Raw genomic sequence first — 27713 nt, 5'->3', positions numbered from 1 at the left:
CCCTATGCAAGCCTGGGTGTCCTCAAACTAATCAGCCCAAACACAGTCAGTGACTGTCTCAACAAAATCTATCTGAATGCCTTAACGTCACAACTAGTCAATAACACCAACAGCCCAATGCACAAAGCCGAGTTGCAAACCAGTTGCTGTTTATTGCACACTGAAAGATTTGCTACATGCCCTTCAATCGGTGATGCAAATAATGTAATAAACAGATGCTTTGCAAAACACACATTTGCAGGTCAAGAAACCTCTTGACTTCCCTCTCAAAAACAAAAAAGAAATGTTGGCAGTCAGAGAATAGCATCAGGTGGTCATGCAGGAGTCCAATTGACCACCGTCAGCTTTTCTTACTCCCCCCCACTCCGGTTCCTGAGATTGTCTGCAATGATAGAGGAAAATAATGAGATCAATGCAAAGTGACTTGAAATGCGGGAGGCTGACCAGTTCACGGCCGTTGACCAACATGGTCACTGACGCAAGACACTATCTGCAGACCAGAGTCCATGCACAGAATAGCTTTAATTCATGACATCTGTCCAGGAAGCATTGGTAGAAACTCTAGTACTGGTGGACTTTTTCAGTAGAACCCAGCTCTCCAATATATTTAAAGGAGAAAGTGCTCAGAGATTTCTGACTCAAAGTCCTTCTGTAGGGATATTCCTAAAAAGGAAAATTGGAACACCAATGCAATGTCCTGGCCCTGTTGCCAGGTATTACGGCTTAAGTGCAATATTTTATGCTAAAGTGCAAGAGGCGAGACATGCATTTCTGAGTTCAAGAAGATACTGCAAGCCACAGAAGTAAAGGATACCATGCTACACACATCTCGGTTGGAAATTAGCTATAAAGGAAGATCTTACTTCTTCAGTGCCCATGAGTAAGCAGCTAAGTTCACTAAGGGATACTTAGGAAAGAAGAGATTACATGTAGACTCCTCAGACACCAGATTACAGGACGATCACAGATCTCTCAGTGAAATGAACTGAAACATCATTTATACTATATGCAGCGATTGATGGAGAAGGACTCTTGATGCTATACTGAGATGTGGAAGAAAGATCTTGTTCTACTGGCTGGTGATGCTATGTTGTACATAACTTCTTTCAGGATATATACTTTATGCAAGCAATATAATATGTAAATTATTACCTCACTTGCCCATACAACTACTCTTGCTGTTAAATATGAAACCCAAGAGAGTGTGGCCAAGATAGCAGGTGAGTAGGAGGCCACTTCTCACTCTCCGCTCTGGCCTGAGCTAATCAACCTGCAACCAGCACCATCTAAGGGACCTGGTGGCTGCATTCTGGGTTGGTGGGACCATCTTCCGGTCCTTCATGTGTGCCGGTGGAATTGCCCTAAGGGGGGCAACAGAGGTGAGGTAGCCCTCTGGCCTCGAGCAGTGGATGGAACATGTAGCACCAGGAGCAGCATCATAGGAGTCCAGGTTCTGCACAGTGGAACCCGAACCAGACAATCGAACCCTCAGCAGACATACGGAAACTGATGCTCCCTTGTCTCAGATGCTGGGACCCTGAACTGCAGAGCTGAGCGTTAGCAGACAGTGTGTCAGGGGCCTCTAGTGCAAGGAAGAAGCCCTGCCTGAAGTTGGGGAGCAGATCTGCCATATGGAGGCCTTGCTGGTCAACATGAGTCAGGGGCCTTCTTGAACGAAACTCAGTCCACTGCCATAGAAAAGTGAGAAGACAATGAAGTGGGCAGGCAGCCTCACGATCTATCTGGAGCAGTGTTCTGCATGCTGAGGTGACTCACGCACCCCCTCCACAGTTAAAAAATGCTGCGCTGAGGCACTGAATGTAGGAAGCTGGCTATTTGTGCGATATACCAATAATTGGTTATATCATGTAAAGAGTCCAGAGATTCTCTCAGAAGTGTACAGGGCTCAATGTAAAACCAAAGTGTTCTATATGTGGTAGTGTGGTCGAGCATTCTTAGGCTAGCACAAAGGAATGCAAGACATCTGTTATGCATACAGTGATTAATAAATATCACTAGACTCAAAAAGGAGACCCACGTCAATTTTAGAAAAATAAGCTTCTTTCTAGGTTTATTTTAAGACCAAGATCTACTTTCAAAGGCGAGTAAGTTTTTCATAAGAAATACTTTTCACTCCAGCGGTACACACTTTTTACTCTTACCTCCCGGACCCTCTAATAAAACTTGACTTCCAGGTACCGCAGAGGTAATTTTAACTCACCCTCACACCTTTTTAGGCCCATACACCCACATGCACAACTGCGGCGTCTCCTAAAAGATCTCGGATAAAGAGCCCTCTCGTGGTGCCCGTGGAGAACTGCAGTGCCACCCCCATGAGGAGCAACGCTGATGATGAAGCATGACACTCGCAAGAGTGTGTGAGGGCACTAATTCCAAAAGGAGAAATTCCCCCAGCCTCATCAGGTTCCAACCTGTGCACATAGACTACTGTATTTTTTTCTTCTTTATTTTCTCCTATATTGACTTTCGTTATACGTCACCACAAAAGGTTGCGAGTTACCTCTTGGGAACAGTTACCCCTAGTGATTGTACGTGAATTCTTGGGAGCACTGGTACTGGACTCACCTCTCTTCCTTATCGCTCTCCGTCCCCCCCGATAGTGTTTTGAGAAAATAGGCATACAATTCTTTTCTTCCAAGACATGCCTGCCATAACACTACAAAAAAGAAGAAAATTCCTTCTGGTTCACTGCACTCGTCAACTCGAGTACAAATGGGGGCACAGGCACACCTCATCTTTGAATGTCAGGACAGAAAAATGCAGATGACATCCCTAAAACGAGCAAAAGCACTGCTCCAAATTGAAGATGTGCCCACAGAGGAGCAGGTGCCTCAAAAGGAAATAGACAACCTTGCCTGCCTGGCCAGAGGCTGGTAGAGAGCCACAAAAAAAGATTTGAGATCTGGTTACAAACCAACTGCTGCAGTTAAAGCAAAAGAAGAAAATTGTACTTAAAAATCTAAAGAACTTAACACTGCAGATCAAACACTCTCAGTCGACACAGAGAGCTGTGGCTGAAACCAGTGACTGAACCCGATCTACCAACCTCACACTAGCCGAAACCCACCGCATCCACAGAGCCAGAGCTGGCGGAAGATCCTTCTCTCACACTGCAGCCAAGACCTGGAACGAGCTACCGGCAGACATCAGACGCGCTCCCTCCCAGAACACCTTCAGGAAGACCCTCAAGACCTGGCTCTTCGGCTAAGCAGATCTGCGGACCCACTCCCTCCCTCCCCTCAGCGCCTTGAGACCCTCACGGGTGAGTGGCGCGCTTACAATACCCCTGATTGATTGATTGATTGAGTGAGAAGAAATTCCCAGCCGACCTCTGCAGCTGACCCTGTAGAGGTAATCTAAACTAGTCTCGGCTGTCAAGCAGGGCCAGGTGAACCTGTAGGTGCACTCTGCCTAAATTAGTGTTGGAGCAACACATCTCTAGGCTCCTGGGGTTGATCCATTTCATGATCTTTAAAGAAATAAGTTTGAGAAATGTGGGCTGGGGAAGACTAGATGGTCTAATTTCAGCTCCATTGCATGTCTCTTCGTTGGTAAAATTCATTTATTTTAATCAGTGTCAGAACACTCAAATTTCTTATTTGTTGCTGTTAGTAGGGGGAAGGGGTTGAGTTCTAAGGGGGCTGCCTAATGAGGGACACACAGACATTCCTAGGTGGCCATGATATCCACACTTCACACAACACTGGGTGGTTCAAGTAAAAATCCTGCGTATTCGCTTTAACATTAGAGGTCTAAATTCACCAGCTAAGCGACTATTTATTTATTTATTTTGCGGAATTTTATATAGCGCAAACTTGACCCGAATGTATCGGGTATCAGAGAGTTTCACATAGCACCAGTTGTGTTACAGACGGACACATTCATTTTTTGGGGGTTTTATTGTTAGGCACGGGGAGATTAAGTAATTTGCCCAGAATCACAGGATGTTCAGCATCATTGCTGAGACTCGAACCTGGTTCCCCAGATTCGAGGTCAACCGCCCTAGCCGTTAGGCCAACTCCCCTCCCCAAAATCATTTGCCCTCTTTGAAGGGTGAGGTCTCCTTGTTGTCGAAAGCACATCTAGTCATAACAGGCTGGCACAGACAGCAATCTAAATGGTTCCCTAAACAGTTTTATGCATCAGGTCCCAATAAAAACGGAGGGGAAGCAATTCTCCTTAGTAGGGACTTGCAAGGTGAAGTGATCAGTCAGTGGAGTAGAGATGATGGTAGGATGCTCACTATTACATAGTGTTCTCAATATATGCACCTAAAATACACACAGAAAGCTATCTCCAGAGAGCTCTGGAGGAAGTCTTTCGTGACACTCAGCCATATGTAATATAATATTCGGGGAAGGGCCTGGGGGTGGATTTAAATATAGTGACAGAGTAGGCCACACTGGTACACATTTACTGTATGGCCTCTCCTCGATGAAACACTTGTGCATCTTGAATATTTGGCAATAGCAACACCCCAGAACGGACTACACCCCATTTCTCAGTAGCAAGTAGAACCTATGCCCGTATAGATCACTTCCTGGTCACAAGAAACATGGCATCCAGAACAAATAACACTCTTTAATCCAACCCGAATTACGACGACACTGCAGTCCTGTCCCAAATGGACCATAAACCACATAATGTTTGGAGGCTGACGGATAATGTATTATATTGTGAAGAGGTGGTAGACAATACTGGGAAATGTTATTAGCAACTTCCACATTGAGAATGACATGCAGGAGATGGCCCAGCATTAGGTGGGATGCCCCTAAAGCAGTAGTGAGAGGACAGTTCATCTTGAATGAGGTATGATATAATAAAGACCGTGTAGGAAAGTAGTATCTGATCCTATGGTTACCTCCACTTTTTAGCTTGATGTGATGCTGTTTTTGAATAGTCTGACTGGCATCCTGCTAATCATGCCCCCATTCTATCTGCTTTCACCCTAAACTGTTGAGTTCAGTACTTAGGTACATCCTAGATTGGATTCTGGGGTACTCTTATGAGTCTCTAGTATATGATACTAAGGTACCGAGAGCATAGGTACCCCAAAGGTCTCCCATGGGCCGAAGCATGTATTATGCCACCCATGAGAGACCATTCAAAATGGAACTACAGGCCTGCCATTGCAGCCTGTGTAAGTTGGTGCTACCATCACTTACTAAAAGGTATAGGTTTATATCTTGGGTCACTGCACTTAAAATCTATAAGTCACCCCATAGCAGGCCTTTGCAATCCTGAAGGCAGGGTGCGTGGTTCTAAGTGAGAGGGTTTCCATGCACGAGCAGGACACCCCTGTAGCCTAAGGAGTCCATTCTCCCGTGTTGTCAGTGAAGCAGCCATATACTATATAGAAGGGCACCGTGCAATTATGCGATGACCATTTTGAAAGTGGCTGCAACTAATCCTGTCATGTTTTGTATAAAACATGTTGGAATCATACCCCCACACCATAAATGGTGTGGTAGGTGTGATTCCAAGCACTGGCAGAGACCTCCGTTAGGCTCTCAGTGTCCCTGGTGCCAACCTTCTAGACCAGGACAGCACAAAATGGTTGCTGCCGACCAGAAATACATTTCTGCCCTCCTGCTGCTGAGCCAAGCTCAAGCAGAGGAAGGTGGAACAATAGGTATCCTGTCACAGGGAGGTGTGACTACCTCCCAGACAGGATCTAGTGTGTTGGGACCGGGTGGGTGCGCTTGCCAGTGCCAGAAAGTCTGCATGAGGGGCACATTTGGTGTACCTGTGCATAGTCCAGTTCAAACTAGTCCTGGGAGCCTTTGGCTCCCGCTCTGGTGCGAAACTGGACAAAGGACATGGGAGCAACCTCCCCCCTGTCCAGACCCTCCCCTGGGAGGGTCCCTTAAATCATCCCAACCCTTTACCTAGTGTACTTAAGGGTTTACCTGGGTGTAGGTCCCTAGATTCGTCGTGGGACATGATTCAATTCTAATACCACTTCATCTCCCACTGTCAGGACACTCTGGGCTTCGCTGGACTTTGTCACCCACCATCTGGACACTCTGGGCTTCGCTGGACTTCGTCAGGGCTCGACTTAGTCACCCTACTTGTCTGCTGCATCGTCCGAGCAGGTGCTTCATACAGAAACCTTCCAAGGCCTGTGGAGCATCAAAGACACTTGAAGGAATCTCCCTTGAAGTAAAGAAGTCACTTCAGTGCCATCGGAGGCACCTTAACACTGCTGACCGGTCTGCTGATCCTGAGCTCCTGCGGACTCCGAAGGATTCAACAACACAGGTAGTGGTTCTCCATGTTTCTCGAGGCCTGTGCTGTCCTCTCACTGAGTTTGAGGCCAGTATCCCTCATGGGGGCTGCTATAATCCAGTCCCTGTGCACACCGTTCTTTTGCAAGTGCAAAAGGCTTTTTGGCAACTTTGCAACAAGTGCATTGGGCTCAAAGTGCCCCAACCTCTTGCAACTCCTTCCACCAAGATCCTCAGTCACACCGCCTTGTGGGCACCGTGGCCTGCTTCCTTGAAGAGCTGCTCGAGGTCCTCTCGCGATCCCTGTTCCTCCGGCCTGTGGGTCAATTTGAGGGTCATCTTTGTTTACCTTGGGCTCCCCTGTTTGCTTGGGGCCTACCCTGACTCCGCTGCTTGTGGTGAGTCCCCTGGACCTTGCTGGTCCCAACTTTGCACCTTCTTGACTTCCTGCATAGGTTGCATTTGCCAAGGCTTGTTGGTGCTCCCGCCGGACACCAACACCTCAGCACTCGACATCCTTCGTGGGACAGCTCATACCTCGGTCCTGGTCTTCCTCAGTGTCATCTGGTCCTCACAGCTGCAGCGTCAAGGGCATCGTCATCTTCCCTGAACCACTCGACATCGGAGGGCATTCGTCTTTCAAGTCTCCTGGTCACTCCTGAGTGACATAGACTCTGTCCTCTCTGCTTTCAGGTACTCCTCTTCAAGAATCCATGTTTGGATTCCCATGAACACTTTCTCCTCTTCCAGCAGTGGCACTTTCCTGAAGTCCTCTATTGGGTTTGGTGGCGGTTTCCGACACCACTTCACACGTATGCACCCAGCTTCCCTGGTGTAGGTAATGTGGGTACTAGGGTATCCACAGGTGGGGTGGCTCTCCAACCTTCTGTCCTTCACGGGGTTTCTTTAGGGTCCACTGGGGAGGGTCCTTAATCTCTAAAAATCCAACCACGACTTGCACATAGACTTGTACGGACCACGCAGCCGTGTTCCCGCAATGCACACGCTCTCCGTGGGGTCCCTTCCTACTTACCTTGGGTAGTTCTGCGAGTCATCAGCAATTCTACGCCCTCTCGACATCTTCATGACTCAAGTCGTGGTTCTTATACCACTTTCCTAATATATGGTTTGTTCTCACCCTGGGATCTACTGTGTATATTGTGCTATTTACTGTGTTTCTAACTGAAGTATTGTGTGCATTGTGTTTATCTCCATGTTGGAGATATTTGAATGGAACAGAGAGTATTCTATAATAAATACATATTTTTATAAATACTTGGTTTGGTTCTTTTTCACTTAATCTACATCAATAAGATTGTGTTCTGGTAAAAACAAGCTGCTTTACACTCCTCTGGACTAAGCCTGAAGGCTGCTCTCCACAGCTACGACTTAGAGAGCTTTCTAAGGTTGTCTAAGACCACTAGAATCACCATAAGGGATGTCTGGACTGGTGCAAAGTGTCCACTTACATAAGTGTGCATCATATACCAGGCCAGCCTCTCACAGACAGAAGAGATCAAAGGGCTCATTTAGAGACTCAACTGACAGAACTCAAAGATGTGCGTAGTAGAGCACATTCCCATATAATACGATGCAAAGTGATGGCCACCAGGACCCAACTGACATCAGTGGGCAGGGATGAAGCACAATACATACTCCCGACGACAAAACAATGCTACTTTGATGGTGACAATGGAGCAGGCAAACTGATAGTCTGAAAATTAGGAGCTGAAAGCGTGCATGAGAGGATCATATGCGTCCAAAATAAGGAGGGGCTACCTAACTATAGAGATCAGGAGATAACTAAACCTTTCCAGGGGTATTACAAAGGTTTCTACGCTGAGGAGATTTCAGTGGCTTATATAGAGATCTAATGACAAAACTCGCCAATCTCTCAACTTACATCCAAGCAAGATCTCCCCTCGAAGAATCAATACAGGTTAGTGAAGACATCTGAGCAATAAGCAGGTTAAAATCTAACAAAGCCACTGCGCCGGAGAGCTTTATGCCTTTGTTCTGAAAAACGTTTAACCAACTGGCTCGATTCTTTACATAACTCTACAACTCCTTGGCTGGAAGATCCAGCAAGAAACTCACTATGGCACATGCACTGAATCCGGTCATTCCAAAATGCAGAAAAGATGCAGGATTGTGTGGCTCAGATAAGCCAATTGCCCCATGAAATATTTTTACAGGCATTCTCACTAATAGATTATGGAAGGGCTGGTCCAGTTTGACTGCACCTGAGCAAGCCGGATTCGTGCCAGGCAGAAACTGCACTGATAACACTAAAGACTTGACAAATAATATAAATGATGTGCAACGAACAGGGAAAAAGCCTTACTTGTATTTCTTAATGCCGAAAAAGCATGTGATCTGGTCATTACAAAATTCATGGACCCAACACTAAAATCCACTAGATTAGGTATGATTTTCTGAAATTGGATGTATGATTTTTTGAAGTTGGATGTCCAACTGCTGTACGAACACAATAGCACTAGTACGGGATAATTACTTGGTCTACAAACAGTTTGGAATCAAGAGGGGGTCCAATAACGCTGTCCTCTCACCCCATCATGGTTCCACCTAACCTGGCAGAAAGGATTAGAGGGAGGGGAATATCCATGGAATCAGAATGGGCAGTGAGAATTACAAGTTAGTTTTATTTGCTGAAAACGTTGTGGTGATGACACAGCTAGAAACATCCATACCAGCCTTACTAGATTTGAGTTGGAGAGTAACGCGAAGGAGTCAGGGCACAGAGTGAATATGTCCAAGGCACAGGCCCTGAATCTCATTTTCTTGACTGGCAAGTAGGAGAACCTTCAGGGTAAACTCCCCTTTCAACGGTCCAGAACCTTGATCCAGTACCTAGGTATTTAAATAGCACCTACGCTGTCACTCACGACTCAAGTGAACTACAGCTTGTTACGTATTTTCAGTCCTGGCACTCTAGGGGCTCTCCTGGTGGGGTCACATTGCGGCAGTGAAAATGACGGTGCGCCCCTGTAATATAGATTTATCAACCAATCAATACATTTTTGTAAAGCGTGGCTTATCGCCCGTGAGGGTATCCAGGAGCTTTGCTGCAGGCTGTCAGTCGAACTGCCGGGTCTTGAGTCTCTTCCTGCAGTCTGTCAGAGATGGTGCGGTTTGGAGGGAGAAGGGAGAAGAGCGTTCCAGACTTTGGCAGTGAGGTGGGAGAAGGAACGTCCTCCGCTGCAGCAGCGATGGATGCGTGGTGTCTGGACAAGAGCAAGTTGGTTTCTGGCTGGTAGATGGAAATTCGGGTGGCAGGTCCTTGGTTGTGGAGGGCTTTGTAGGCGTGTCAGGAGTTGAAATGACATCTCTTCTGGACATGGAGCCAGATGAGTTCTCTCAGGTCCTGAGTGATGTGGGTCCTTTTGGACAGGTTGAGGATCAGGCTGGCTGGTTCATCTGGAGTCTCTTCACGAGTCAGTTGGTGGTTCCTGCATACAGTGCGATGCCGTAGTCGAGCCGGCTGGTGATGAGGGCCTGCGTCACTTTTTTCCTGGTGTTGATGGGTAGCCACTTGAAGATTTTGAGGAGCATGCGGAGTGTGAGGAAGCAGGCTGAGGAGATGCGCTTGAACTGTCACTTCATGGAGAGTCCACTGTCTGGATGATGTGGGAGTGGGTGCCGGGCCGAGTTCCGATGGCCACCAGGATTAGTTTCAGAGAGTGGTGTGTCTGCTGAAGATCAGCACTTCAGTCTTTTCTGTGGTGTGCTTCAGGCAGCTTTCCTTCATCCAGGCTGCGACGCTACCCATGCAGTTGTAGAAGTTAGCTTTCGTTGTGGTGTGATCTGCTGAGAGCGAGAGGACGAGCTTGGTGTCGTTAGCATAGGAGATGTGTTGAGGATGTGAGCTCTAATTATGTCTGCTGACGGCATCATGTAGATGTTTAAAAGGGTAGTATGAGGTGAAGGGAGGGAGGCGGACACTCTGAGTGCGCCCCGTGAGGAACTATGCCATCCATCTGAGCTCATTGTCTTTGATTCGGATCTGTGTAGTCGGCCAATGTGTGTGTAGTGGAAGACTGTGTTGAAGGCTGGCGAGAGGTCTAGAAGGATCAGGGCGGTACATTCTCCTCTGTCGAGTGGGGTGCGGATGTTGTCAGTTGCAGTGATTAGGGCTGTCTCCGTGCTTTGGTTGCCTCTGAAACCGGATTGGGAGGGGCGCAGTAGGTTTTTCTCTTTAAGTGTTTGGTGAGTTGGAGGTTGATGACCTTCTCCAGGACTTTGGCCGGACACAGGACAAGTGTGATGGGGCGGTAGTTCTGTAGATCGTTGGCGTTTGCAGAGAGTTTCTTGAGGAAGAGTGTGACCTCTGCATGTTTCCATGCATCTGGAAATATGGCTGTGATGATGGAAGAGTGAGGATGGTGTTCAGCCAGTGACTGATCTCGTCGCTTCCGAGGCTGAAGAGTCAGTGGGGGAATGGGTCAGTGGGTGCTCACAAGTGGATGGATTTCATTAAGGCGGTAGTGTCTGGTGTGCTGAGTTGTACCCATGAGGTGAGCGGATGGTCTTCGGCGATATTCGTGGGAGTGGGGAAGCTGAGGAGGTTGGTGGATTGGGGATCAAAGTTCCTGTATATGTTGGCAATCTTGTTGTGGAAGTGGTGAGCTAGGGCGTCACTGAGTTCCCGTGTGGCAGAGATCGAGCTTTTGGTGGCTAGAGGGCAGGTGAACTCATTGACGATGATTAGGAGTTCCTTGGTCTGGTTTGTGCTGGCCTCAATGCCAGGTTTAAGGGCCTCCTTTTTGCGACTTTGAGATGGTGGTGGCAGAAGGTGAGGACTGAAGGTGGCTCAGTTGATGTTATTTCTGTTGGAGAGCTATTTACTTTCCAGTTGTTTGTATCTTCGTTTCACTCCGGTGAGTTCTGGGGTGTACCAGGAGGCTCGTTTGGTGGGTCTGTGTGTTTTGGCAGGTTTGGTGGGGGCGACTTGATCAGCCGCTCTGTTGACCCAGGCACTGAAGCTCTGTACTGCTTGCTCCAGGCTGGTGGAGAAGTCCGGCTGGGAGCTGCTGTGGGAGCTGGACCATTGCTGCTGCGTGACCTTTGTCCATCTGCAGAAGGGGGTGCTGTGGTGACTGGGAGTGGTGTGTGGGGCTCCGGCGATGCAATGGTGAAGTGTACAATGGAGTGATCGGACTAGGTGAGATTCGAGGTGTGTCTGTACTTGGCTCTGTTGCTGGAAGTGAAGATGGGGTCCAGTGTGTGTCCTGTTCTGCGTGTGGGGTCTAAGACCAGCTGTGTGAGGCTGATGTTGTTCCTTCATCCCAGGAGGTCGGTGGAATTTATGTTGGTAGGGTCATTCAGGTGGAAGTTAAGGTCTCCCAGGAAGAAGTAGTGTTAGGATTCTATGGCGGGCAGAGTCATGCATTTTGTGATAGCGTCGCTGAGGCCAGCACGTGGTCCTGGGGGTCTGTAAGTGAGGGTGCCTTTGAAGGTGGTTTTGATCTCGGTGTGGAGTTGGAAGTTCAGGTCTACCTTGGTCAGTGTGGTCTTGTTTTCCGCGGTCGTGCAAGCAATGGATTCCTTGTGTACAATAGCGATGCCACCTCCGTGTTTGTTGGTGCGGCCGTAGTGCTTCATCGCGTTCGGTGTTGCGATGGCGAGGTCAGGGGCAAGCCATCTCAATGATGAGGGTCACTTCGGGGCGAAGGTAGAGATGGTGTCTCATACTTCGTTGGCATGCTTGAAGAGTGATCTGGTGTTGATCAGGAGGCATCAGAGTTGCTTGTAAGAGGTTCTGGTGTGTGGGGACGGCATGTCGAGGGTTTTTGCGAGAGTGGTTGGTCCCGAGGTGGAAGTGAGCCGGCAGCTGAGGCAGGACAAAAGGTCCCACTGTGGAGCGAGGAGATGCAAGGCAGCAGTTGTTGTTGCGGCCGGGGTCCAGGGTGTGGAGAGCTGCGGTGGAGTACCTGCGGGGCGGGTTCCCGGCACTGGGGCGGTCCAGGCGCAGAAGGGCTTGCCTTTGGCGCGCCAGTGGTGTGTCTACTGTGCGGTAGTGCAGACGCCTCCATAAGAAGTCCTAGGAGGTGGGAGGAGCTAGCCGGGAGGCAGGATGGCCAGCAGCGGAAGAAAGCCTGCGGGGACAGGAGCGTATGGAAAGTGGCGGGAGGGGGTGGGGTTACGAGGGGTGCACGCGGCGGTAAACAAGGAAGTGCACTGAACCCCAGTTGAAGACTAGCCCAGTATCAAAGTGCCCAAAAACTATAGTCAGCCCAAACTAACAGAGAAATCAGCAACAATTACAGCCCAAAGGTAAATGTAGAATTCAATGCGGAGACGCTGGGGTGCAAAGGGGAGGGGGAGGTTACCTGGGCGGTAAATAAGGCAAATCCCTGGCAGCGGGGGTGAACTGGCAGCTGCAGGGAGGGGACAACAGCAAAGGCAGATGCTTTATCAGATAACCAAGGCAACAGCAGCAGCGGTGGAGGGGGGGAGCAGCTGGCTAGACTAGAGGTCAAGTGCTGCTCCATGACCCTTCCGGTACCAGTGAAGCCTTATTCCCTTTTGCAGACTGTAGGAAAGTGGATTTCTGTTGCAGTACCCCACACTTTTTACCTGGCCTTTAATGCAACTTTGACTGTAGAGTACCTGCTAATCAGGCTCCCAGCCACTGAAGCCTTGGAGAAAAGAAAAACAACAAAGTCGACACGGCACACTGCCCGTGTGCCATGCCAAGCAGCACTGTTTAAGGCAGAGGTCTTAAATATGTGGGGCGAGTCCCCCAGAGGGGTGTTGGAAGGGAGTTGCGCATTCCCCAGCTTCACTTGTGCCTGCAATCCTGTTTGCTTTCCTTTTTTGAAAAAGACAGTCGTCCTGGGGCGGCTAATTTAGATCGTTATCAGCTAAAGTTTCATCAATTGAGCCTCCAGTGCTGTGAAAAGCTTTGGTGAGAGGGTGCCTGTTTGCCTGAATGAAATGAAAATGTGCCAATCAGTTAATCTGCAAGTGTAAAGGGTGCTTGGAAAAAGGTTCTGGCTTTAATTGATCAAATCACTCCAAGCTTTGTGATGACAAAGATTAGTTTTTTTGAGTAGTAGTACAAAGAGTTAGCAACTGGGCTGTGAAGTGCTTGCTTTTAATTGTAACTGCATTTACACACCCCTAAGTACTCCAAAGGAGGTGTTGAAGGGACAGTTATGTAAAAAAAACCAATGCATTACATACGCACTGGTTTTACTAAAATCTACATTTTGGAAGCACCATTTTATCGCAAAACTATTAGTACATTTTGCAGCATTCTGTCTTACACTGTGTGTAATGCAAGTATGAAATAATGACTTACATATTCACAGTGCTTTCTGTCACAGACTGTGACCTCATAGCACAAAAAAAACACGTCACTATTCTCCACTGAACCAACCAAGATTTAATTCTGTGGTTCTCTGGTAAAACACAGACCTCATCAGTGCATTAACTAATAGACGCTGCCCTTTATTTTATATGTAGATGCCTGATGGTCAAAGACCTACAAAATGTACAGAATATTTTGGGGTTTATTTATGAGAGGCTTTCATCGCCAGAGCATCACGTTTTTTGATCCTTCGGAGGCGCAAGCATCTCGACCATACTTATAAGGCGGTGCAAAGCCACCTGCATGGCTTTCCATGGCCTCATAGATATAAAACATAGCAGTGCAAGTCACTGCGTTGCCTTACTCTGCGTCAGGGATGGGATCCATCGGCTTTGCGCGGCGTTCCCACGCAACACCCATGGATTTTGATGCTGCCCCATATTTACAAAATCACGTAAACCTGAGGCAGCTCCAAAAACAGACGCCTCCCCAGCCGAGGCATAAAGAGGAGAAATGTTTTAATTTCTCCTTGTTTTTTCCTCTTTCCATGTGTGCTGCATTCTGCAGCTCACATAGAAAGAGAAACACGCCTCTCAGGATTGTTTTTGTGAAGGAAGGTGCCCTGTACAAAAACAATCCTCCCTATGTTGGTGCTAGGCAGCAATTTGTGCGCCAACACAAGGGAAAAGGACAGGAATGCACCGTATTTCATAAATACGGTGCATTCCTGCTCTTTCACTTTGGTGTAGGGCAGCGCAGCAAGAAGGGTTGCAGCGCTGCCCTATGCCAATTCCTCATAAATGAGGCCCTTTGTTTTAAGCTACACCTTGACCACGCCCCCACGATCACTGACCTTCGGTTTGCTAAATATTATTTACCCCACCCTAAAAATTATTTGCTGTGGGAACTGGGGGTGTTTATGGTTGTCGATGATGAGGAGTACCAGGATCTAGAAATTTTTGTCAGAAGGGGGTCCTTACGCCTAAAAATGTTTGACAAGGGTGTCTCTGCATCAACAGGTTTTAAGACCTCTTGTATAAGGAACAGGTAAGTCACCCCTCTCCCAGGCCTTACAAGCGCTAAGACAGGGTGCACTATATCTCAGGTGTGGACATAGCTGCCTGAGCAGATATGCCCCTACAATATTTAAGTCTATTCTTAATATTGTAAGTGCCAGGGAAGCATTAGAGAGTAAATATGATGGAAACTCGACAACTCGAGTTTCCCAGCATCATAATGGCTTTACTGAATCCAGGAGTGTTTGGAACCAAACGACTCCCCTTAATAAACCCATACAGATACCAGTGTTGGCTTTATTAAAACATGTACTCAGAGGGCACCTCAGAGGCGCCCCCTGAAAACCTACCAACCCTGGAGTGGTCTCTGACTGGCTTTAGGCAGCCTGCCACCACCAGACATGTTTCTGGACCCGAGCAGAGTGCTCAAGAGGGAAACTTCAAAGGTCTTGCCGCTTATATAATGCGACCCCAGCCTCTGCTAGTAGCAGCAGATCACCAGTTCAAATCCCCACTTCTGGCAGGAGAACCAGCGGGAAAACTTAGTGAGAATAAGAGGAGTGCCCCCCCCCCTTCGCCAACTCCACCCCTCAGGTGCTAGAAGGCAAAGTGAAATACATTTTTCAGTGCTCCCCATATGGAGGATGGTAGGACTATTCCAATCAGGGTTAGGGCTATTACCCCCTCCCACATGAGGGCAGCATCACAGAGGGTGCAGACACCCCAGGTAAGAAACCCATTAGTCCCTACCTGTCATTCCCCTGCAACGCCCCTAAATCTAGTACAGTATTTAGGTTACAACCCCAAACCCTGAAATCAGATTCCTGACAACCTAAGAAGAGCTGGACACTACAGAGTAACACCAGCAGCGAAGAGTGCAGAAACCTACGGACTTGGCCCCAGCCCTACTGGCCTGTCTGCAGCCCTCAACGGTCCTGTGCCAAAAGACGACCCGTCCTGCAGCCCAGCGACCTCGAAAGCCTTGGGAGGACTGCTTGCCTTCAACAAAGAACAAGAGCTCCCAAGAACAGCGGACCTGTTCAAGAAGAAACCAACTTTAAAAGCAAAATAACTCTGATTCCCAGACCTGCTCCTGCGGAAGCCACGTCTGCTGTGAGGAACCCCGAAACCACCTCTGTACCAACCTCTGCACCAGATGCCCACAGCCTGAGTCCAAGTGGTCCACCGGTCCTGCGAAGGTTACCCAGCGATTCTGAACCAGAGTCCACTGTGGGATGACCCCTGCCGGACTCTACCTTGAAGCCTGCAGCCTCAACCCGAAGACTCCCCCTCATCGCGACCTGCCCGACAAGCTGTTTACCGATACCAAAGGACACCCCTGCACCGAAACCCCTGTACATTGGGGAGCTAGACCAACGGGGTCCCTATGTCCCATAGCATCACTACTAACCTGGGCAGCTGTGGGTTTTCTTTGTCCGGCCTCCTGGCCTGAGCCTGCCTTACTTCAAAGCCGATCTTCCCCATTGATTTGCATTGGGCACCCAATGCTGTGTTGGCACCCAACCGCCCTTGTGCCGGTGAGGGTGTAAGTTTGGTGCTGCCTTGATGCCCCCCCTGTACTTACCTTAACTCCAAGAGATCCACCCCTGACACCGCTTTACTCACCTGTGAGCAGTACATCTTCAGTCACCCCCAGTCTCCATTGGTTAACATTGGGTGCCGAGCGAGAACCGCCTTGGAAATTCCAACGCGCAGAACTGAGGACATTGTGCGTTCTCTTCGGTGGCGGATAGATCTAACCAAGGCTCTACCCACCGCAGAAAGATCTTGCACCACCTCCGAGTGAAGACGCCATTCGTGATCCATTATGCACCGGCGGCTGAGTTCGTCAGCCCTGGCGTTCAGAGAACCTGCCAGGTGTTGAACCACCAAGGTAATGCCTTGATGTTCCAGCTATGTCAAGAGGCGCAGAGCCTCCTGACATAGGGTCCCCGACCCCACCCTGCCCTGTTTGTTGCAATACCACATGGCGGTGGTGTTGTCCGTGAACACCTGCACTACACTTCCCCGGACAAAGGGAAGGCATGCCTTCAGTGCAAGTCGGATCGCCCGAAGCTCCAAAAGACTGATATGGAGCCAGGACTCCGCCGGAGACCAGAGTCCTCTGATCTCTGCCTCTCCCAAGTGGCCTCCCCTTCCTAGGAGGGACGCATCCATCACCACTGTGTGCTCCGGTTGGGGAAGGGAGAGGGATCTGCCATCGACCCGTGAGCCACCACTGCAATTGTCGTGCAGTGCCCTCCGAGATCTGGACATGATCGGACATGTTGCCCTGATGCTGCGCCCACTGGAACTTCAGGTCCCACTGCAGAGCCCACATATGCCATCTGGCATGTTGTACTAGCAGGATGCAGGAGGCCATCAGGCCCAGGAGCTGGAGGGTCATCCTGACTGAAACCCGGGATAGAGGCTGAAAGATCAGAATCATAGCCTGAATATCCGGACTCACAGCTTGGGAGGATAAACCCGAAACCGCGTCAAATCCAGCACCGCTCCGATGAAGGGGAGCTGCTGAGAGGGACTCAGGTGCGACTTCGGCACGTTGATGGAGAACCCCAGCAAATGCAGGAGGTCGGCCGTAGTCTAAAGGTGGGAGACGACTGCTTGGGGCGAGCCCGCCTTCAACAACCAGTCGTCGAGGTAGGGGAAGACTGACACCCCTGACCTGCGCAGATGAGCTGTGACCACCGCCATCACTTTTGTGAACACTCGAGGGGCGCTGGTAAGGCCGAAGGGGAGCACGGCAAACTGAAAATGCCCCGGGCCTACCGTGAACCGCAGGTAACGCCGGTGAGCCGGCAGGACAGGGATGTGAAAATATGCGTCCTGCAAGTCCAATGCTACCATCCAGTCTCCAGGGTCGAGGGCAGCCAAGACGTGAGCCAGAGTCAGCATTTTGAACTTCTCCTTCCAGAGGAAGCGGTTGACGTTCCGGACGTCCAAAACGAGATGCAGACCCTCTTTGTCCTTCTTGGGGGACCAGAAAGTAGTGGGAATAACAACCACTCCCTACTTCCGGTCCAGGAACGCACTCGATGGCCCCCTTGACCAAGAGGGTCGTAACTTCCTGCTGGAGAGTTGCCAAGTGTTCCCCCGACATGCAGTGATACTGAGGTGGCATGGCTGGAGGGGTGGACTGAAAGGGAAGGGAGTAACCCTTGTGGATGATCTGCAACACCTACTTGTCCAATGTGATAGCGTGCCAGTGGTGGAGGTGATGGCAGATCCTGCCACCCACTGGCGTGGGGTGCTCCACAAAGCTCGGATTAGGAAGGTTTGGAGGTAGAAGCAGCGGGGCGGAGGTGGACTGAGCCACACGCTGATTCCCAGACCTGCTCCTGCGGAAGCCACGTCTGCAGCCGCGCTGAGGCTGGTTCTGCACAGGCTTGCTGAAGAAATGTACCTGGGTGCCCCTGTCGTGGCCACGAAAGGAACGAAAACCAGGAGTGGCTGGGCTTTTCGTGGAAAGACCTAAGGACTTGGCCGCAGCCCGCGAGTCCTTCAAACGCTCCAGCGCACTGTCAGCCTTATCGCCATGAGAGAGCTTTGTACATCTGTCGAGAACCTAGTAGATCTCAACCAGGCGTGGCGATGAAGCGCCACAGTCGTAGAAATTGCTCTACCCAGTGAGTCCGCGGTGTCCAAACCACACCAAATGGCGAACTTAGCCGCATCTTTACCCTCGGCAACAGCTTGAGACAGCACAGCTTGGGCCTCTTCAGGACACTGAGGCAAAACCTGTGCAGCGGCATTCCCACACCGCGTGGGAATAGCGGCCCAAGAGGCATGCGGTGTTCCCTGACCGCAGCCCTAAGCTAGCCGAAGAGAACAACTGCTTGCTGAACTGCTCCAGCTTCTTAGAGTCCTTATCCGGCGGAGCCGTGGGAATTGCACTCTGAGACGTCGAAGCTTGGATCACCAGGCTCTCGGGTGTAGGATGAGTGGTCAGAAAGGCAGGGTCACATGGCGCCGGGCGATGACGCCTAGTGACATTCTTATCCACCGGGGCCCCTGTGGCTGGCCGCGACCAAGTGCCCAGTAAGACAGTAGTGAGGGCGTCATTAAATGGCAACAGGGGCTCCGACGAAGTGGACGCCGTCTGGAGCACCTCAGTGAGGAGATTAGTCTTAAGGGCCACCGTAGGGAGATCAAGGTGGAGGACCATCGTGTATGAAGCGCCCTCCTCCATGGTAGGCAGAGGAGAGGCAAACCCCGGGTCAGAGGAGAGATCAAGGCCGCCGGCCTCCTCTGACTCATCCGCCCAGTCCTGCTCGGAGTCACACTGACGAGCAAGAGGGTCCTCGAACCCTTCCCAGTCGTCCTCCGCCGTATGTGGGACAGACTGCAGAGGCAGGGCAAGGACCGGGGAAGGAACAAACGGCGCCGGACGGTGCCGAACCGGCGCCGTGTCCCAATGCGGAGCCCAGGTAGGGACAAAAGTGTCCGAGAACCTGGGCAGGGGTGGAACAAATGGCATCCACTGTGGCGCAGGAGGCAGAGCCGAGGGCGGCGCTGGGGCCGGAACCAGCAGCGCGGGACCTTGTGGCTTCGTGGCCGGAGCCTGACAGGATCCTGACACAGAACCGCGGGGCCCAAGGGCACGCCGGCGGGAGCCCGAGGCCTAAACAGGCAGTCCATGGTAGCAAGAAATTCTTGCACCTGTGCGGGAGTCGCCGACGGACCTGGGTAAGGTGGGTAGGTCGCGGGATTCCCGGGCTCCGCAGGAGTTGCAGGGGCAGAACCCCTGTCCCCCTCGTTCGCATCCGGGGACCGACGGGGGGACGTCGGAGAGCGACAACATTTCTTCGACTTCTTTTTGTGTCGTCTCTTACCCGAATCCGAGTGCGAAGACTTGGAGCTCGAGGAGCGATGATGGTGGCCCTGCGAGCGTTCTCTGGAGCGGCCCCTGGACCGTGAACGGCGTGGGGACGAGTGCCGGACCTCAACAGGTTCTGGCGCTGCTCCCTCAAGGCCTTCGGGGCCATAGCCAAACAGTCCATACAGGCCCGGGAGTCGTGGTCGCTCTCCAGGCAGTAGAAACAGACGTTGTGGGGGTCTGCCACCAACATATTGCGACGGTAGGTCCCACAAGACTTAAACCCAGGCATTCCAACGTGCACCAGAGTAGACACAAACTTACAGGAGACAAAAGTCTCAAAAGGATAGTCAAAAAGTGACTAAGGTACGTGCTCTAACCGGATCTGGCACAGAAAAGGAAAGAACTGACGTCAGCGCACATGGGTGGCGCCTAAGTAGTCTCCGTGATGTCATCTCGGTGCTTACGACGCCAGCGACGGGCGTGGAGCCGCACAACACCACCTACCAACGGGCAGGGGTACTACTGACGAAAAAACTTTTCCGGATCCAGTCTGACGCCTGGGGATATTCTAAGGTACACCAGAACAAATGGAACACTTTGGGTTTATATTGAGCCCTGTACACTTCTGGTGGAATCTCTGGACTCTTTGCACGATATAACCACTTAGTGGTATAGCTTATATAGAGCCAGCTTCTTACGCAGACACTTAATGATTTTGAAAGGGCAGAGAAGAAGAAAGGTTAGCAAAAAAAACATTTCAGAAACCCAGCTATGATGTAGGAGTAGGCCTACCCAACATCAAGTGCTAAAATCATGGCCACTGGAATTATGCAACTGTGCGGCTGCTGTGTTTTTTTCATTATTATGGATTTTACACATTTGTCACATAATCTATTATATGCTTCAAAATCTGCAGATTTTAACAAAAACATGTGTTTATAGTTCAAATGGGTCAAATGTAACTAAAAACACAGCAACTCGTGTTGCCCCGAAGCGGAAGGCCCTTTGTAAAGGTTGACTGGTCACCTTTCTGTTGCTTATTTCTATATTTGGGTTTTAAAGTGGTACTTATGAGGTGCAACCTATGCCCAGACAGTGTTGACAAGTCTAAAAATGAGAAAATAATGAAGTAATACTATCACAAAATATGCCCCATTACGCTGCATTATTTGCCTTTTCTTGTTGCATAATTTTGTCAACCCTGCCACGTAATTTGGCCCTCCCCTGCCGCATAATTCCAGTGCCCATGACTATAATCAAACATGTCAACTGGGATCTTTGGTAGAATGAGCACAAGCAGAAACAGAAAAGGACTCAGTTTTATGGATCAAGCTACAAGAGGGGTACACGCTGGACAAATTCTACACTCAGAGAGATAAACTGATATCCACAGCTTTCTGTGCATGGAAGCAAGCTATACTATTATGTTATTTTAATCGTATAAGGCGCACAGCTACCCAAGGGTTTCCCGGTGCCGCCTGATAGGAACAAAAGGAAAAAGAAAGTTCTCTACATATTGAACAACCAGGTTTTTTAAAACTTACGTAAATTCTCGTAAATAGTTTCAATCAGAAGTGACGTAGGGAGGGAGTTCCATGAAGAGGGACCTAAACAAGAGACGGGCCGGCCGCCCATACGCGACAATCTGGTCCTAGGCACCGTAAAGTTTGCCTGAGTGGCGGAACGTAAGAGACGTGGTGGGAGGTAAGGGCGAACTAAAGTATTTAAATATTGGGGTGCCTTACCAACTTCGATTTTGAACATATAGCTACGGGCTTTGAATTTAATATGATGCTCAACCCTGAGCCAATGTAGAACCCGTAAGAGAACCTGAGATGGAAACTGTATTAGGAACCTTACAAAGTAGCCTAGCCACCGCATTCTGCGCCATCCGTAGTTTACGCAACACATCCTTGTTGGCTCCTAGATACAGAATGTTTCTATAGTCCAGTCTAGAAGTGACAAGAGCCTGGACCACGGTACGTTGTGTAGATAAAGGCAGCATCCAAAGGATTTTCTTGAGCCAATTAATGATAGTGAAGCAGATTGAAGACACTTTCACCGCTTGTTGCTTCATTGATAACTGGTCATCGATTATAACACCTAAATTCCAGACCTGATGATTAGGCTGGGGCAGAGCACAATTTCAGGCGGCCAGTGTCGAGGTCCCCAAAGGTCTTTATTCTTACCCAAAATCAGCACCTCCGTCTTTTCACCATTAGGTTTGAGCAGGTTTGCTTGCATCCATCCTGCTATGCTCCCCAGCCCAGACTGAAGGGAAGATGATTTTGACGCCCTTTCAGCAGAAAGGGAGAAAACAATCTGGGTGGCATCGGAGAAAAGGGACAACCCTGCATCTTCAGCTATCATCGCCAGAGGCCTGACATAAATGTTGAACACTGCCCCTATGGGGTAAGGTTAGGGCATCAGACTACAGGGTTTGGGTATATAAATTATGGCATGTGTTGGCTATGGGGATAATAGCTTTCCCTAGGTCATCTACTCTTTTGCCAGTTCTCCTGTGTCTTTCTCCAGCTCAAAGGAAGAGGGGACTTCAGATCACTTCTGATCATGCCTCTTTCTTCCTTTATTGCAGATATGACCTGTAGAAATCTCTTTCTTAAAAATGTTACATACGTCTTATACTTGGACAAAAAAAAGAAAACATACATCAATTCTCATCTATTAGCTCAAATGCACCAATCAAAATTACCATAGAATTGTGGATGCATTTATTCAGACTTTTTGGTGTCCAGAATGTCCAGGTTGTTTTCCAGCACCAACCAGAACACAGCTTTTCTGGTGTGTGCTCAAACAGGTGGGAGACTTTCTGATGCAGGAATTACAAGTAAATGTCCCATGCATTGTGCACCTCAATCAATGACACAAATAGACGACTCACCTGGATTTCCTCTTCTATCTCTCAGTTCCTCCTGGGAAAAAGTATTTTTATCTGGAAAACTGTGTGCACTCCTAGAAGCAGCAACTGTATCTCCTGAAAGACATAATAATAGGAACAATACTGTGAAATCTCAGAAGTGCACCACCCAGAAGTGGGTGAAACAAACAAGTTACTTACCTTGGGTGACGCATTTTCTGGTAGAGACTCTAACCGTAGACTCCTTGCCTTGTGAATTTCCCCAGGCATCAGACTAGACCAGGAAACATTTTGTAACAATTCCCTCCCACGGCGACAAGTGATGTTGTGTGGCTCCACGTTAGGCCCTTTTTAATTCAGTACCTCCGCACACATACGTCTGTTTCTTTCTGATCTCTGACCGCCTCAACTAACACAGATCTACTGAAATCCGAAAATGGCAGTGAGCAGACTTCTACATTCGGATCTTATTAATTGGCTGCCTGAGTCCATTCCACTGAAAGAGGAGTAGGGTGGGTCAATGAAGAATCTGAAGTTAGAGTCTCTACAAGAAAAGGTATTACCGAAGGTAAGTAACTTATTCTTCTGATAGAGACTTCTAACCACCGATTCCTCACCTTCTAAATAGATACCAAAGCAGTACCTCCTTGAGTGTTGGGGCTGTGGAATGGCTCAGACCAGGACATCCTGAGGGACTGATTGGGGGAAGTTTGTGTCCTGCGAATCTGACTGTCCATGGCAGGGCTGAGTTTTGTTCAGGTGCAAAACTGGGCCCTGCTGCTGTGACAAGCGGTCCTACCAAAGAGGCAGTCAAATCGGGAGACGTGCTTATGGCCAGAAGTCTCGGGTATCACATACCCCTCACCCAGTCTGAAGCCACTAGGATGACTTGGGTCGGTCTTTCTTGATCTTTTTCAGCATTTTGGGCAGAAGAGGGAGGGGGCGGTAAGGCATACAGGATTTCCGACCCCAATGCTAGCTGACGGTGTCTCTAAGGGAGGACAGCCTTGGGAACTCCAGTGTGCAAATGTTTGCACACTGCTCGCCTCTGTAACGGTGAATAGATTGAACCAGGCTTCACCTCTTTGTGTGGCAGGTTCCTCGTGCCACCTCTGAGTATAACCACCACACATGATCTGCTAGGCAACGATGAGTGAATTCATCCACCCTGGCATTTAAAGATCCTGCCAGGTGTTGGATGATAAGGGAATTGCCATGGGTGTTCATCCACTTCCACATATGTAGAGCCACCTAACACAGAACCAACGACCCCTACACTGCCCTGTTTGTTGCAGTATCACATGGCAGTCATTTAGTTCATGAGAACCTGTACCTGTTGCCTTTTGATGGTTGGAGGGAACGCCTTGAGTACCAAGGTAATTGCTCACAACTCCAGCTGGTTTATGTGGATGAGAGACTCCATCAGAGGCCAGTGTCTGCTGATCTCCACCTCCTAGATGACTTCCCCATCCCAGCAATGATGCATCAGTCATGATGGCGAGTTTTGCATGGGTTATGGAGAGAGGCCTGCGGCAGGTCCAGCTGTGTTTGAGTAGCCACCACTGCGGATCTTTTGCAGTCCCTTGAAACTGAGACTGCAGAACCCACTGCAGCACCCACATGTCACTTGGTGTGGTCCACAAGCAAGAAGCCAAGAGGCCCAGCAGCCTCAGAGCTGCTCTCACAGGAAAAGCAGGTCAATGGTTGAAACATCAGGATCATAGCATGAATGTCCCGGAAACATTGAAATTTTAAAAAGCATTTATATCTATGAAGGCTCCAATGAAGAGGAACTGTTGTGAAGGGGTCAGGTGTGTCTTTGATAGAGAAGCCCAACGATGTCAACAGGTCAGCCATCGTCAGGAGGAGTTTGACATATGTTTAAGGTAAACCTGCCTTCATTACCAGTTGTCAAGGCATGGGAAGATTGGCAACCCTCGAAGATGGGCTGTGACCACCACCATCACTTTGGTGAACACCCGAGAGGGACTAGCAAGGCCAAATGGCAGCACGGAGACCTGAAAGTGATCCTGGTCTACTTGAAACATCAGATAACACCTGTGGGGCTGCAGGATGTGAATGTAAAAATATGCATCCTACAAGCCCCTTGCTACCATCCAGTCTCCTGGATGCTCGGCAGACAGAACTTGGGCTAGGGTGAGCATCTTGAACTTGTCCTTCCTGAAGAAGAAGTGTGGAGGCCGCAGATCAAGGATAGGACAAAGGCCTCTGTCCTTTTTCGGCACCCAGAAATAATGGTAGTAGCAACTAGTCCTCAAGAATAGTAACCTTCACAGGGGAAGCATTCCTTCACCAGTTCCAGGTAATGTATCCGCACTGCAATGGATTCCCATGTAGTGCTCCTGATGCAAGGGGATGTAACAGATGTGGTGCGGTCAATGGGGGACTCCCTGAATTGATTCTGTTGTCCACGAAGGTGATCAAGAGATCCTCATTGCAGGGACGACGTCCCACAAAGCCCTCTCCAGTCATGCCAAAATCCTGTCACCAACGGACTACCATCAGCCCATTGGCACATGCCTGAGTCAATAACCCGCCTTCTGAGGGTCCCAGTGACAGGGTGTGGCTACCTCAGGGCTACACACCCAAAGGGAAACCGGTTTGGCTACTGGTTTCTCCTCTCTGCCTCCCGTGCCAACATGTCTACGTTAACAAGGGGGCAGCCCTCCCCCGGTGCTACACATCTGCCCTTCAAAGGTGGTTTCCCAAGAGGCTTCCTGCAGGAGAGAGTGTCACTTCTCTGGCCTGTAACAACCTTCCCCTTTATTCCCCTTCCGGAGAGTCGTAAGCACGTCTCTCCAGGAGGGCAAAAAGCAGTCTTGTGGAACAGGCTCCATGTATGCCCAGAAAGGCACAAGAGTTTTAAGGGCAACAAGTTGGCAGCTTAGCTAAGCTGCACACTGCAAAAAGGTACAATAATTTCGACCCAAAATATACGTCGGGCTTAAAGTTAAAACTTGTTTGATACCATGGAGTGCCCACTTTGGTCGCATCGTTCCAGAGTTAGCACAGCTGAGGGGGTCAGTGTGTGACCCTGTACTCGCCAACTGGGCGACTAAGTCTTTCCACAGTAAAAAAGGTTGTTTCGCGTGTTTTACTGTCAGAACATGTAAAGTACATGTCCTGCCTAAGTCATATTTTACACCATGTCTTTGGGGTTCAGTAGGCTGCTAGAGGGGTGACTTACTCACATGTCCACAGGAAGTGGTGCCTTTGTCATTGCTTTCAATGGAAAAGTCAAGCTAGCAGTGCACGAGTGCTCTACCAGTCCGCAGTGGCAGACTTGTTTTACTTGGGGGGGCGTTGAGGGTGGCACAACCAGTACTTCAAGCCCTGGGGTACCCCTCTAACTTACATGCCTGGGTACAATATACTAGTGACCTAAGGGTAAGTTAGCCATTTCCAATTGCGTATTGCCAATCCGAAATACACTTTAGGGTCAGGTTACATCTTGTTAGCAGGCCTTAGTGCACTGTCAGAGTCGAAAAACCAGCAGCATCAGTAAAAAACTTGGGGGTGACCATACAAAAAAAAGAGGCATTTCCTCACACCCAGTTACCCACCAGTACATCAGTCAGGGCCTTGTTATAAACGAGCTGAGGTTCCGGGTAGGATTGGGCTGGTTTCAGAATCCCCGTGAGCACATTAGTTTTGACCTCTCAAGTCAGTAGTAGGTTAAGTACCTTAGCTACTATCCGCATTAGTGTTGAAATGCAGGTGAGCTCCTCAGTAGCCATAGTAGCACTAGGGGAAGAAAAGTCAATGTCTGGCGAAGGTATTCAGACCACAGGCATCCTCAACCACAAGCTGTCAAAAATATTACCATCATCATACTGGTCGCCATCATCATTGTTTCCAATATCATACATTGAGGCATAGTCTGGTTCAGAGTGGGCATAATTCTGGCTGGTGGGATGTGGGTCTTTAAGTCCGATAAAACCATTGGGTCTGTTTCCAGCGACAACACTTGAGCCGGTGGCGTTGATCGTGGCACTGATGTTTTCATGTTGTAAAAACAACTCAGAGGCCTAAAGGTGTCTGCAGCATTGCGCAACTCCAAATGGTGGGAGTGGCAGGACACAGAAAACCCATGCTTGGATTTCTTATGTTTTTTGTGGGACTAATTCAACTTAACGTAGTCCTGTGACCTTAATGATGAACAGTTACAGGAGCGGCCTCGCAAGCGTGTCTGTGGTTTTGACTTCATGTGGCACCGCCGTACCTTCAACTGTGAGCCCTTTTTCGACCTATGGAGCTTGTCAATAGAGAGTTTTGCCTCGCGGTCATGCACAGACTTCTTGCTCATCACAGACATGACCCAAGTCGTGTATGTAGCCAAGGCACCATAGACAGACATTGTGATGTCAGTAACAGATGTCTGCCTGTTACAGTCACAACACGGTTTAAACCCTGTAATCGTAGTGGGTGACATTGTCTGCACATTAGTTGTGGGTTTTGATGGGAAAAATCTCTGTCAAAAGTGACAGGATTCAAGAAGTACCGAATCTGCAAAAGTAGATGAGAAAAGAAAGGAAGTGACGTCAGTGCACGGAGGTGGTGCATTAACAAGGGCTGATGTCACATTCGGGGCAGGATGCATCCCAATCAGAGCCACACAATGCCACCTGTGGAGAATCGTGGGAATTGCTACAAAAAGTTTCCAGATTCAGTCAAATAATCTCAGCCGCTGGTAATTACACCGGCCGCATCCCAGTGATCTTGTTCTTACCCATGATGCCACCTCTGATTAGACCTATAGTCATCAGTTTTGAACTTGCTCCATTAGGAACAGTCCAGCCCGAACTGCCAGGACAGGTCCTGTCTGAACCAGAACGCAAGCAACCCAAGACCAGTTTCACCCTAATTGGACCTCGCCAGGCAGGTGCCGGTCAGATCCAGTGGCAAAGTGAGCATGGGACCTACATCTGAGCATACCAGTGGCACTTGGTGCATCGCACTGAAGTATACAAAAAAATCGTGATGGGTGGGATGCCTGAATGATTTTGAGCCACTCGCGGCCACATTGTTTTTTTCCCCCACGGTGCCATCTCAGATTTAACCCAGCTTTATCCAAATCATCATTGATCCTGGGCTATCCTTTACTGATGAGCCCCAAGTAGGTCGAAACTGGTCTGCAGTTGCTTGGGGTACCTCCTGGATAGGGTGTTGACTAGCAGCTTGAGACAGACTGTTCCCATTGGAAGCAGGGTGGGTACTGATTTGCATAAGGCGGACCTTTGTGTAGAGAGGCCTGGTGGGCAAAAAAACACGTACTGGAGATTATTCAAGCATTCATCATGTTGTTGTTGCAGTTTATCAATCAATCAATCATGGCATTTGCAAAGCGCACTACATACCCGCGAGGGTCTCAAGGCAA

The 27713-nt window shown here is 49.3% G+C and overlaps 1 protein-coding gene across 1 annotated transcript in view; it reads right to left on the bottom strand.

Moving 5' to 3' along the window:
• Positions 1-27713, bottom strand: part of LOC146799985 (uncharacterized) — a 318891-nt gene that overhangs the window by 272300 nt on the left and 18878 nt on the right. The window contains 1 exon segment of the mRNA XM_085623698.1: positions 22340-22432. Within this exon segment, the coding sequence (XP_085479824.1) occupies positions 22340-22432 (93 nt within the window).

The sequence above is a fragment of the Triturus cristatus genome, chromosome 8 (assembly GCF_964204655.1).
Source record: "Triturus cristatus chromosome 8, aTriCri1.1, whole genome shotgun sequence".
In the NCBI taxonomy this organism is placed as follows: Eukaryota; Metazoa; Chordata; class Amphibia; order Caudata; family Salamandridae; genus Triturus; species Triturus cristatus.
The sequence above is the reverse complement of the archived record's forward strand: the minus strand, read 5'-3'. Positions and strand labels throughout refer to the sequence as shown.